The 12,505-nt window shown below is 39.7% G+C and overlaps 1 protein-coding gene across 2 annotated transcripts in view; it reads right to left on the bottom strand.

Annotated features, from left to right (window-relative positions):
• Positions 1-12,234, bottom strand: part of ZMAT3 (zinc finger, matrin-type 3) — an 83,204-nt gene extending 70,970 nt beyond the window's left edge. The window contains exon 1 of one of the 2 annotated variants that reach the window (XM_006892180.1): positions 11,914-12,234. In XM_006892180.1, the coding sequence (XP_006892242.1) occupies positions 11,914-12,183 (270 nt within the window). In that variant the 5' untranslated portion in view covers positions 12,184-12,234. The remainder of the gene's footprint in view (positions 1-11,913) is intronic. The other variant, XM_006892181.1, reaches the window with a different exon arrangement.
• Between the last annotated feature and the right edge of the window lie 271 nt (positions 12,235-12,505).

The raw sequence follows: 12,505 nt of genomic DNA, 5'->3' as shown, positions 1-12,505 counted from the left end.
CTACATTCTTAGACCTGGTTCATTACCATCTGACCTCTGATTCACCAGACTGTCAATCTTGGATGTGTTATCCTTAGAAGCCAGCAATGTGGCATCTGACCTGCCATTTATCAGCCACTGTCCTCTGTCCCAGGGACTTGAGATTTGCCAGCTTTTACAAGCTCATAAGCCATTTCTCTGAGCTGTATTAAATCTCTCACTTTTATCTCCCTCTCTCTCTCACCCTCTTGCTATACATTTTTCTCATGCACACATACATATACCTGTAAGTTTCATAGGTTTTGTTTCTCTACAGAACCCAGCCTAATATAATTTAGAAAATAATAGCTCCATCGCAGAGAACAACAAAGGCAAATCCAAAACTTAGCACACTACCCAGAGGACAACTAGTTGAAACAGAGCAAGAAGAAGCTGGGATCTGGGCTAACGAGGAAATTCTATACAAGTAATAAAGTAATTGAGGGTCTGGTGAGATGTGAAGATGTAATAAAAATAATGAATGCAAGAAAATTCAGGAAAAAAGAAAAGCAATTAGAAACTTTGGAAAATAACAGAAAGGGGAAAGAAAAGCTACCCAATGAAGTCATGATCCAAACTAACGGAACTAACCTGGCACACTGTTGCTGTTGTTTGGTGCCATCAAGTCAACTACGACTCACAGCAACCCTGTAAACAACCAGTCAGAGCCTAGCCCTATCCTCCACCATCCTCGCCACCCCCACCATGCTCGAGCCTGTAGCTGTAGTCACTGTGCCAATCTTTTGAGTAACATGGGACCATGGTGATAGAAACAGGCGAAAATAGTTTAACAGTGAGCATTTCCCTGATCATAATGTTAAAGCTGACAGTTTTCAACAATTAGAATCAACTAGCACAGAAAACTTAATATGATCAGAGAATAGACAAAATGAGATTGACCTTAACAATGTCAAAGTGAAAATACAGTCAATTCAAACTGGAAGACAAAAAAAGGAGAACAAGGAAGTAAAAGAGCAGGTGATTAGTGCTTTTTTAATTTAAGTCTTTTGTTCTGCAAGTATTATTTTGGGCAGAAAATACTTTCTAACATTTTAAAGAGGAAGTTGCTACCAGAGCTAGATTTTGAGTGGTACCATCACTAATTTCAGAGACACTGATCCCAACATAAGGAACTACCATCAGCTGATGTGTTTGGAATCACAGAAGCCATGGAAGCCTCATATATAAGTTATTAGATGGAGGGCTGGTCAAAGGGAGATAGATGTGAATGGAGGGGGTAGAAGTGGATGGGTATCCTGGTGGATGGTGGAGCAGGGAAATAAGTGGGTAAAAAAGATGCATGTGAGAAAGGCAGGGACAACACTGACACTAAAGTTAATGCCACAATGAGGGATATACCTTTAACTTGCTGGTCTGTCTGACACTTCTCTAAATATGAACATTCACATTAAGACAGACTAGGAAGAAGGATTGGCCATCCACTTCTGAAATAGCAGGCCTCTGAAAACCATATGTACAAGAGCGGAGTTTAGGGCTGTTGTACATAGGGTCGCTATGAGTCGCAAGCGACTCGACGGCACATAACAACAACAACAACCATCACTAATGACCTTGGAAAAGATGATTTCAATAAACCCTTGAAACGGAAACCAGATCTGGGTGAGATTGGCAGTGAGTAGGAAATGGAAGATTTAAGGTCATAGACCCAGAAGCAGTAAGGTTGACAATGCTTTCACATTTGAGAATCATTTTGTATTACCTCATTAAGGGCTGCCTTCTTTTTCCTTCACGATAATGCTTTAAATTAATTTGGTATCTAGTTCTAGAAAAGTATCTCTGGAGAATTATGTGCCAGGTTAGGTCAATAAGGACACAGTTCCATTTATACAAGGTCCTATAGAAAGTTAATAGCAAGGAAAAAAGCCATAAGATAAGCACATGCCTCATTTTGTTTCATTCTAAAACTACAGGTTCACTTCTAAACAGCTGAAATACATTTCAATTGACCAAATAAAATCAGCCAACTCAACTCAATGGCATTAAGTCAAAACCAACTCACAGCTTACTCTCCCACAAGTTTTCAGAGACTGTAAATAACATAGAAAAGTACTGTCCATATTTCTCCTTTGGAGCAGCTTGTGGATTCGAACTGTATGCCTTTGAGGAGACAGCACAACTGCTTACCCACTAAACAAAAATATACCATTTTCACAACCTTACAAAGGAGGAACAATTATCCCACTTTGCAGATGCTGAATTAAAAAGATGGTAAGCTTTTTGCCCTGGTAATGTGGTACATAACAAGTCTACCTGCTAATATAAAAAGTCCAGAGAAAGATAAAATGTCATAAAGATTCACAGCCTCAGAAATCTAATGGAGTGTCACTAAAAGTTGGGATCAACTCAATGGCAAGTTTGGGGGTTTGGTTTGGTTTTAGTAAATGTCTCACCCAAAATCATTAGGGGCAGAGCTGGGATAGTTGATTAAATCTGCCTAACTGTAAAGTACATGTGCATTTTGCCCACTATCTGAAGCACACAAGTCAATACCAAATTTGGTAAGGAACTGGTCATTCAGTGGCAGAATTCCTGTCTTCTCCAAGGATGAAGGAGACTGGTGTTCATTTTCCAGTGAATACACCCCATACACAGCCACCACCATCTGTCAACAGAGGCTGTGGAGACTTTTGTGTTGCTATAACGTCAAATGGGTTTCAGCAGAACTTCCAGATGATGACTAAAAAGGAAAATATGGAAATAAAACCCTCTATCATAGATTCAACTATGTCCTCCCTGATAGCTTAGTTGTAAGGAGCTGCACTGCCAACTCAAAAGCATGCAGTTCAAATCGACAAGCTGCTCTGGGAGAAAGGTCTTCTGGGAGAGGACAATCTTCTCTCTTGAGATTTGTTGTTGTTAATGTTGCTGTTGTTATTGACACCAAGATGAGTACAACTCATGGCAACCTTATGAATAAAAGATCTGTTCTATCCTGCACCATCCTCACACTTCCTAACACACGAGAGCCTACTGCAACAGTCACGGTGTCAATCCACCTGGTTGAGGGTCTTTCTCTTCTTTACTAACTCTCCACCCTTTCCAACATCATGTCCTTCTCCAAAGAATAGCCCTTCCTAGCAACATGTCCAAAGGAAAGCCTCATCATTCTTGCCTCCAAAGAACACTCCAACTGCACCCTTTCTAAGACATATCTGTTTGGTCTCTTGGCCGTCCATGAGATGATCAGTGCTCTTCTCCAATACCACAGCTCAAAAGTATCTATTCTTTTTCATCATCCTTATTCATTGTCCAGTTGAAGATGTATAACAAGTAATTGGAAAAACTATGGCCTCAGTCAGACACACCTTCGTCCTCAAACTGACATTATTACTCCTTAATAATTTGGAGAAGTCCCTCACTGCATATTTTCCCAGAGCAATATTTCTCTTTATTTCTGACTGCTGCTACCAAAGGTGTTAATTGTGAATCCAAGCAAGATGAAGCTGTTGACAGTTTCAACCTCCTTTCCATCCATCATGATGCTGCCTATCGGTCCAGCAGTAAGAATCTTTCTTTTCTTGACAGTGAGCTGCAATCCATACTAAAGGCTGTATTCCTTGATCTTTCTGCAACAAGTGCTTCAAGTCCTCCTCATTTTCAGCAAGCAAGGTTGTGCCATCTGCATGTTGTTGTTGTTGGTTGCCTTCGAGTCAAGCACAACTCACAGAGATCCTAAGAACAAAAAGCCTGAAGCTCCTCTACAGCTATCGATATTTATCAAAGTCCATAGTTTCTGGAGGTATGTTATTTAAGAAGTGAATGCCACTCCTGCAAAAAATTATAGATGTCCTCAATTTCACCTTTGGCTTTAGTGGTTGTTGCATATATTTGAATAATAATAGGACTAACAACTTTTCCTTGGATGTATAGGGATAGTATCCTACCATTCACAGCATTGTCCCTCATGATAGATCTTCTCCATCCATCATGATGCTGCCTATAAGTCCAGTGGTTAAGAATCTGTTTTGTTGATATTGAGATGCAATTAGTATTGAAAGCTGCATTTCTTGATCTTCTGCAACAAGTGCTTCAAGTTCTCCCCACTTTCAGCAAGTAAGGTTGTGTCATCTGCATAACACAGGTTACTGATGAGTCTTCTGCCAATCCTGATGCCACACTCCTCTTCATTGAGTCCAGCTTCTCAGATAACTTGTTCAGCATACAGACTGAACAGGTATGGAGAGAGAATACAACTCTGATGCACTCCCTTTTCAATTCCAAACTATGCAGTGCTCTCCTGCTCTGTTCACACAACAGCCTCCAGGTATAGATTCTGAATTAACACAATCAAATGCTCTGGGATTTCCATTCTTCTCAATGTCAGCCACAACTTGTCATGATCCACACAGTGAAATGCCTGTGCATAGTCAATAAAGACTGATCTGGTATTCCTTACTTTCAGCCAGGATCCATCTGATATCAGGAATGATATCCCTGGTGCCACAGCCGCTTCAAAATCCAGCTTGATTGACTAAATTTACAGAAGAAATCATTTGAGAAGCTCAATATCGGCAGTCAAAACTAGGCTGGGGCAGACTGTGGGTCAGACCATCAATTACTCATATGCAAGTTCAAATTGAGACCAAAGAAAATAAAATAAGTCCCCAGGAACCAAGATATAAGATCCTGAATCAATTCCATCTGAATTTCAAAATCATCTTAAGAATATATTTGAGGCATTGAACACCAATGATCAAAGATCCAATGAGTGGTGGGATATCACCCACAAAGAAAGTAAACGGTTATTACAAAAAACCAGAAGAGAAAGAAAATATCAAAATGGATGTCAGAAGAGACTCTAAAGATCGCAATGGAGTGTCGAGAAGCCAAATCTAAAAGAAATATGTTGAAGTGAAAGAGCTGAACAAAGGGAGCTCTCATGGCCTAGTAGGAAGAAGCTGTGCTGCAATCCCAAAGGCTGTGGTTCGAATCCACCAGAAACTCCACTGGAGAAGAAGGGGCAATATCCTCCTGTACCAATCAGATCTGACTCAATGACACACAACAAGAAAGGGAAGGGGGGGAGAACTGAACAGATTATTTCAAAGGGCAGCTCGGGAGGACAAAGTAAAGTATTATAAAGGAATGTGCAGAGAATAAAAAGGGAAGGACTCTGCATTTCTCAAGCTGAAAGAACTAAAGAATTTAAGCCTCATGTCGGAGTATTTAAAGATGCTATGCACAAGAGAGTAAGACCCTGGATGAGATGGATTGACTCAGTGACTGGGGTAAGGGGGGGTAGGTGTATCAGAGACAAGAAAATTGGCACAGGATAGAGTAGGGTTTAGGGGTCACTATGAGTCACAGGCATCTCGATGGCACATAACAACAACAACATGGGCAAAATATTGAATGACCCAGAAAGCATCAAAAGATGGAGGGAATATACAGAATCACCGTACCAGAAAGAACTGACACTGAAAAATTTCAGGAAGTAGCATATGAACAGAAGCCAATGGTAATGAAGGAAGAAGTAGAAGCTGCATTGAAGGTACTGGCAAAAAATAAGGCCCCAGGACTTGTTTCAATTAACAGATGTAGCCTTGGATGCACTCACCAGTCTATGCTAGGAAAGTTAGAGGACAGCTGTCTAGCCAGTGGACTGGAAGAGGTCTGTATTTGTTCACATTCCCAAGAAAGGTGATCCAACCAAATGTGAAAACTATCGAACAAACAAAGTCAAACTATCATTAATATCACATGCAAGCAAAATACTGCTTTAGATCATTCATAATGTACATAGATAGGGAACTGCCAGAAGTTCAAGCAGGATTTATAAGAAGCCGTGGAAAAAGTTCTTAAGATTTACTGCCTCTGAAAACCCACTGGAGTGTCAGCTTCAAGTCAATTCCAACTCAACAGCACGCACACACACACAAAAACCCATTAAAAAACACATGTACATTAATATAATGTGAAAGTTTTGTGAGGATCCCCCATGATCTAATATACCAAGCAGTTGTCAAAGAATTAAGTTGTTCTTAAGAGTTGACTATAATTCCCTATAAACAACAGATCTGAATCCTGCCTATCCTGTGCCATCCTCATCATCTCTGATGTACTTGAGCCCACTGTTACAGTCACTGTGTCAATTAATCTTCATGAAGGGCTCCCTCTCTTTCTCTGACTTCCCTAAACACCCTCTCAGCCTGAGCGATTTCCTCCCTCTGTCACTGGAGGGTCAGCTACCAGTAGGTTCCAACCAAACAATGAGGGGTTTAAGATAACCTTGTTCTTGTTGTGACCACAGAGTCAGATCCAACCCACAGCTGACTTTCCGGCAGGTTTTCAGAAGCAGTTCATCACACAGGAGGAGACTGCCCATCCTTCTCCCACAGAAGAGCTGGTGGCCTTGAACCACGTGCCTATCGGGCTGCAGCGCAGCTTCTGTCCACTGGGCCATGAGATTTTATGGATCACAATAATCAGGTCTAGGAATGACCACTGTCGGCACAGGACAGTGTTTCATTCCATAATACATAATGTCACCATGAAAACAGGCTGACTAGATGGCATCAAACACCACCAAATTTTAAAGGCATTTGACTATTCTCAAACTGCAAAGATAATTTGAAAAGCAGTATGTTCACTGGGCTTTCTTCAATACCTTCTATGGTATGTGAGAATTTTGAAAACCTAGAAGTTAGCTAAAAATTAGGGTTGCTCATCATGCCACCTAAACATTAGGGATCAATGTAAAACACACACATCAAAATTAGTTCTTTGAATTTTGAGACAGTGACTAATTGCAAACCTTATATTATGAATTATGACCACACATTAAACTGCAGCATCATAGGAGTACTTTTTTCCAACCTCCTATTGCTTATTCTAATTGATCTATTACAGTACGTTGTTACCTGATAACTAAGTATTTATAAATCAGAGAAATTGGGCACCCATGGTGGACAGTGTTGGCTGGAGCTTCCCAACTAAATCAAGCCTGGAAGCAGGAGCGGCATCCACTTCCAAAATGGCTTGCCTCTGGAAACTCTATGTACGAACAGTGTTCAGGCTGTTCATTCATAGGGTCGCTATGAGTCGTCTACGACTCAACGGCATTAAACAACAACAACAACTTTAAAGGAACCAGTTCTTTTCTAAATAGATACACAAATAGGCATCTAAATTAGACAACTTTATTTTTAAGTTGTAGGTACCTTAGTAAAATTTACCCATACTGTTTGCTTTTTCCCACTAAAAACTTATGCGAATAACCTTCCATTTGAAAATGGCTCTTCATCCAGGCATTTATGCTGATAATATAGTATTGTTATTTTATGCCAGGCTCGCCCTAACTAACCTGCAGCCTGAAGGAAGATTTAATAAAATGATGACACATTTTCCTTCACAGATTTGCTTTTAAATTAAGTTACAACCAAAGCCAGAATTTTGAGAATGCAAAAATAACCTTATTAAAAATGAAGTAACAGTTGGGAGTGTTTTTGGAGCCATGTTAAAAGTCCTGGGAATAAAACTATATCTGTGATGACCACACCTTACATGGGTCATTTGAACGCAGATCCAACTTGTGTTTACCAGAGATGAGCAGAAAGGTAGCAGTAAGTTTAAGGGAAGCTGTGTACTGAGCAGTTTCCTTACATGCTCTGGTTGGCTGAAACACAATAGTCAGACTCTAGTGTAACACAGCTCAAACTAGAGGAAGGCTTGTTTGTAAATACCCTTAGCAACTTGAAACTCTTAAGATTCCAACAATGGCATCAACTGACTAAAAATTTCTCAGTAACCTGATCACAAAGATTTCTCATTTTTCACATGAATGTGTTTATAGCTTATAAACAGGTTACTAATGACTCCTTTTACCAAGCACATAATTAAACAATGGCCTCTGTATTAAAAATTTTAAAAAAAATAAGTGTGCAGAGTTTAAATATAACATAAACTCATCATCTCAACTGGTTAAATTTTGTTTCATTAGTTTATAATCACTGCTATTCTGCCACAGCTTTAAAGCTAAAGTTTTTCAGGCTAATGGGGTGTTGTTGTTGTGGTTGTTTTATAATACTACTTTATTTATAAAATTCAAATACACTATTTTTCAGATCAGATTCTTCCAATTTCCCTCACCTACACTCACCCACACCCCCCATCAAATTGTAGACTCTCATCATTAATAAACCACCACAACCACCACCATCCGCACAGCACATCCTCATCCGTGTGCAGGCTAACAGGTTATTTTGGTCCACCCTCCTCCTATTTTGGTATTTGCCACTGAATCAGAACCAACTTGCAGTGGATGTTCCAGTGGATTTTCAGAGGCTGTAAAAAGCAAAAGAGTAAGTAAAAAGACTGTCCATCTTTCTCCCTGGGAACAGCTCGTGGACTCAAACATCTACCTTTGGGTCGGCAGTGCAACTCCTTGCCACTAGGCCACCAGAATTTCCCTCACTGTCCAGAGTCTGATTATTTAATATTCTGAGTGAATTCTTTCATGAATTCTCTGATCTTTACCTTTTCCATCTTGCTATATTCCAGAGTGCACTGTCAATGCTGAATTTTTCATATATCACCTTTATGAAGCTGTCCTACTTTCATACCTTAACTATTTTGCTTTGGTTATCTGTTATAAGATTCTCAATCTTTAAAAGTCACCAGTAACTTTGGCTCATTCAGATCCTTGTTTCTTACTTACTGATACACACACAACCATCATACTCTACTAGGCCCTACTCTCTTAATAACCAACTACCTCTACATTTTTCTCCTAATTTTCCCCAGGTTTTTTGCTACTTAATTGTCCCCTATGACTAGAACAACAGCTAATAAGAATAGAACAGGCTGCCCTTCACCGTTAACTCTACTGCTCCAAAACATTCATTATTAAAGACTCTGCTGAAATTTTACTTTCTGTTTCTTAAATATTATTGAAGGAGCTGAAAGTAAACAGAATTACTAATTGTAACTAAAAAATTGAGAGCAAATGCAAAAATGTACAACAAAAGAAAAAAAAATCCTACATAAACATAGATTCTGTTTCTTATCCAGGTTAGACTTATCATCCAATGACCTTGCTTCAAATTGAATTCTTGCTAAGTATAAGAAGGAGCATCCATCATTGTCTACAAAGCAATACAGGGAGAAAAATAGACACAAGGTAAGATATAATCCATGCACACATATATTAAATTTACACACTTCCCAAGAGTTTTACCCTCATAAAATTAAGCAACTCATCTTTAAAAGATTATATATGTGTATGGCTGGAGGCTTAGTAGGCTGAAGGCTGACTGAAATGTCAGCAAAGTGCATCTATCAGTTTGCTTCAGAGGAAAAACAATGGCCAAAGAGATCTACAGCCTCAAAAACCCACCAGAGGGGCACCATGAGTCAGAATGGACTTGACAACAATGAGTAATGGTGCACAACACGTTTGCTCCCTAGTGGGTAAAGAGTAGAACTAGCAACCCACAGGCAAACAGTTCATATCCACCAGCTATTCTGGAGGAAAAAGAGAGGCAATCTTGCCCCATGTGATTATTAGTCTCTGAAAACCCACTAGACAGTCAGCTATGTTAAATTTTTGACTCAAAAGCAATGAGAGAGAGGCGGGCTCTTTTTTACTTTTTTTAATTTAGCAAAAGAAGTTTAAAAAAAAGTTTGTTAAGGTAATATACAACACGCATGGCTGGTAAAAGAGATAAGTTGTGTAAAGAGTTAAAGAGAAAAGGAAAGAAAATGGAGAGAAATGCCCCTGGAAAGTTAGGGGTGGAGTCAAACCTTTGGGTCCACTGCTAACAGAAAAACGAGCATGGCCCTGTTTTATTAGCTGCCAGTCTTGTGAGACTGGTTATAGCCCAGCCCCACTTGGGGACCTATGGGATTTGTGTGGGTTTGGATCCCTTGAGGAGGGGGCTTCTCCCCTTTTTGGTTCCTGCCTGAAGTACTATCTCCTTCGTGCAACTGTTTTTGCCTTCCCTTCCTATATCTCAGAGAGATGGGCTTTAAAACTGCTATAACTTAGAATCCATATTGATTTTTTTCCAAAGTTGGTGTTAGGCTTTAAATTTAAGCATTCTAATAAAATAACATGAAGAAGACAGCTAATACAATGCCTTGTGTCTGAAATATACAGCTAACAGGCTTAATAGTAGAGAAAGGAAGAACTTAAATGCAAACTGCTGTAACTGAGGGAAAGGGTATACACAGAGAGCATGTGAATGAAGATTATGAATAAGGGAAGAAGGTGAATTCAAACCAGAAAGAGGCCTTGAGGAACCAATGATACATGTGCCAAGATGAGAAGAACATCTTGACTCCACTTCTCAAGGCCACATAAAGTCAACAAAGGGGAATTCAGGGTAGCAACCTATTATTTCCCCCATATCCCAGAAGAAATAATTCATCATCAAAATACTTCTGATATTGCAGCAAAAAAGTAATACCATTAGTATCTGAGATGAGAGAAGGGGAAGATTAACATCCAAAGCAAATAAAAACAATTTAAACTGGAGAATTACAGAAATACATTCGAAGAAACAATTTTCTCACAGTCAGCTTTCTATCACACTACCATGAGGTGTTTCATTCTTGAAAATACTTGATAGTAAATCAATGACTGCCTGGAAGGCATCCCTTCATTCAGCAGAATTTGACCCCAATTCCTTCTCTGACATCTTTTCTCTGAAAAGGAAACCATGTAATTTTATACAAATAACAATCTAGAACAAAAAGAGTTACTCTCTCTTCCTGGCCAAAATTTTCACTTGGCTTTATATAACAATAGTAGTTAAAATTACCCTTTCTGATAGCTATGCTACATGGAGGGAAATGGTTTGACATCAGGAAACACTCATGAGCTTCAAGAAATCAGAGTATGCTTATTATGAAAGAAGGAGAAAGTTCAACACTTCAACCCAAAGGTGGTACTTCTTTGGCAATTTGAATTCACTGGCTGCTCTGCTAGAAAATCTCCTTCTATGCATTACAGCATCCAAATTCCACTGGAGGGTCTGACTTGCTGGAAACGAGCATGTGATTGAGTTCTGGAGAAGGGAGCTTTGGCACAGTCCTCAGAGAGCTAAGTCGTTAACCCAAAAGGAAACCCTTATCTGATGGTTCCATGAGGCAAAAAGGAACAAAACTTCTCCTGTGTGATGTAGACCTTCAGAAACCTGGCAGAGGTTCAGCTACAAGACAGTTACAATTCAATAGCAATGAGTTTGAGTTTTGATAAAAAAGAGACTTTTTTCTTCAGCAGTGATAGGCTATATAAAAGAGAAGTATAAAACTGACACACAGAGTTTACCATGAATTGATGCAAATTGCACAATTTTAAGACTCTTATAAGACTAATATGTCTATGGCACTCTGGTGACTGAGTGGTAATGAATTGCATGGCTGACATAGAGGTACGTGGTTTAAATTCACCAGTTGCTTTGCAGAAAAATAGCAATCTCTTCCCATGTAATTACGACCTCTGAAAATCCACTGGAGGGTCTGCTATGGGTCAGTTCTGACTCAGCTGTATACAACAATAATACATCTAAGTAAGCTTGACATTGAATTAAGTATGGTAGTTCATCATATCTTTGGACCTATTCTTGGGACCACAAATTTGAATGATCGTATAGGTGATTTGTATTTGTCTACAAGAAATATTAAGTTCTTAAACATCATATAGTTAAGGGTAGGTGGTTATGCAACACTCCAATGTATAAAAAGTGATGGCTTTATTTCAAGGTCTGAACATTATGCTTTTAGTCAAGCAAACAAATATTCAGTTATTCATTGGCCCATCTTGCCTATTCTAGACACAAAGGCACAGCTAGCCACAGGTGGAGATCCAACATCTAATGGAAGAGCCCTGAAATGCTCTCTCCATTAAGTACCTGACTGTCCTTCTGCCCTTACCTGATAATGCGCCTGGGCTTGCTGTGCTGAGTTCAAGGTGACATTGCAGAGCTTGCAGTAGAGGGGCTTACAGAGCTCCTCCAGGGCAGAGTCTTGCTCTCCTCTCTTAGATAATTCTTCTTCCCCTGCCAGAGGCAAGGGAGCCTCCTGCCCAAAAGGCTTCTGTGGAGGAAGCTGCAAGGTTCCTGTAGACCTGGCGGCCACTGACATAGGAAGAGAGGTTGAAGGCCGCTTAGGTGGAGGAAGCCCGGGGTGTTGCAAGAGGATCATTGGGTAGAAAAGTCTTGGGCATAATCCAGTGGGTGAAGAGAAGTCTGGTCTTCAGATCTGAATCAATAGCAAGAGAATACTCACGTTAAGAACGTGACCTCAGACTTAGTAGTACAACATGTAAATGACCATACCATATAACCTTTTCCTTCTCCAATTCCATCTTTAGGATTTCCTTTCTTTTTGCCTCATCTGGCAGACTTTCCCTTACCTCTTAGTCTATACTGATATAACTCTCCTTTCATTAAGAATAGCTTAGTAGATTTGGTTTATTTTGCTTGGTCCAACTGCAACTACTATCCCTCTGGCCCAAGGGAATTAA

This window comes from Elephantulus edwardii, unplaced genomic scaffold (assembly GCF_000299155.1).
Source record: "Elephantulus edwardii isolate Elephantulus edwardi_28Jun2011 unplaced genomic scaffold, EleEdw1.0 scaffold00112, whole genome shotgun sequence".
NCBI classification, from domain to species: domain Eukaryota; kingdom Metazoa; phylum Chordata; class Mammalia; order Macroscelidea; family Macroscelididae; genus Elephantulus; species Elephantulus edwardii.
Note: the sequence above shows the minus strand (reverse complement) of the source record. Positions and strands in the feature narration are given on the sequence as shown.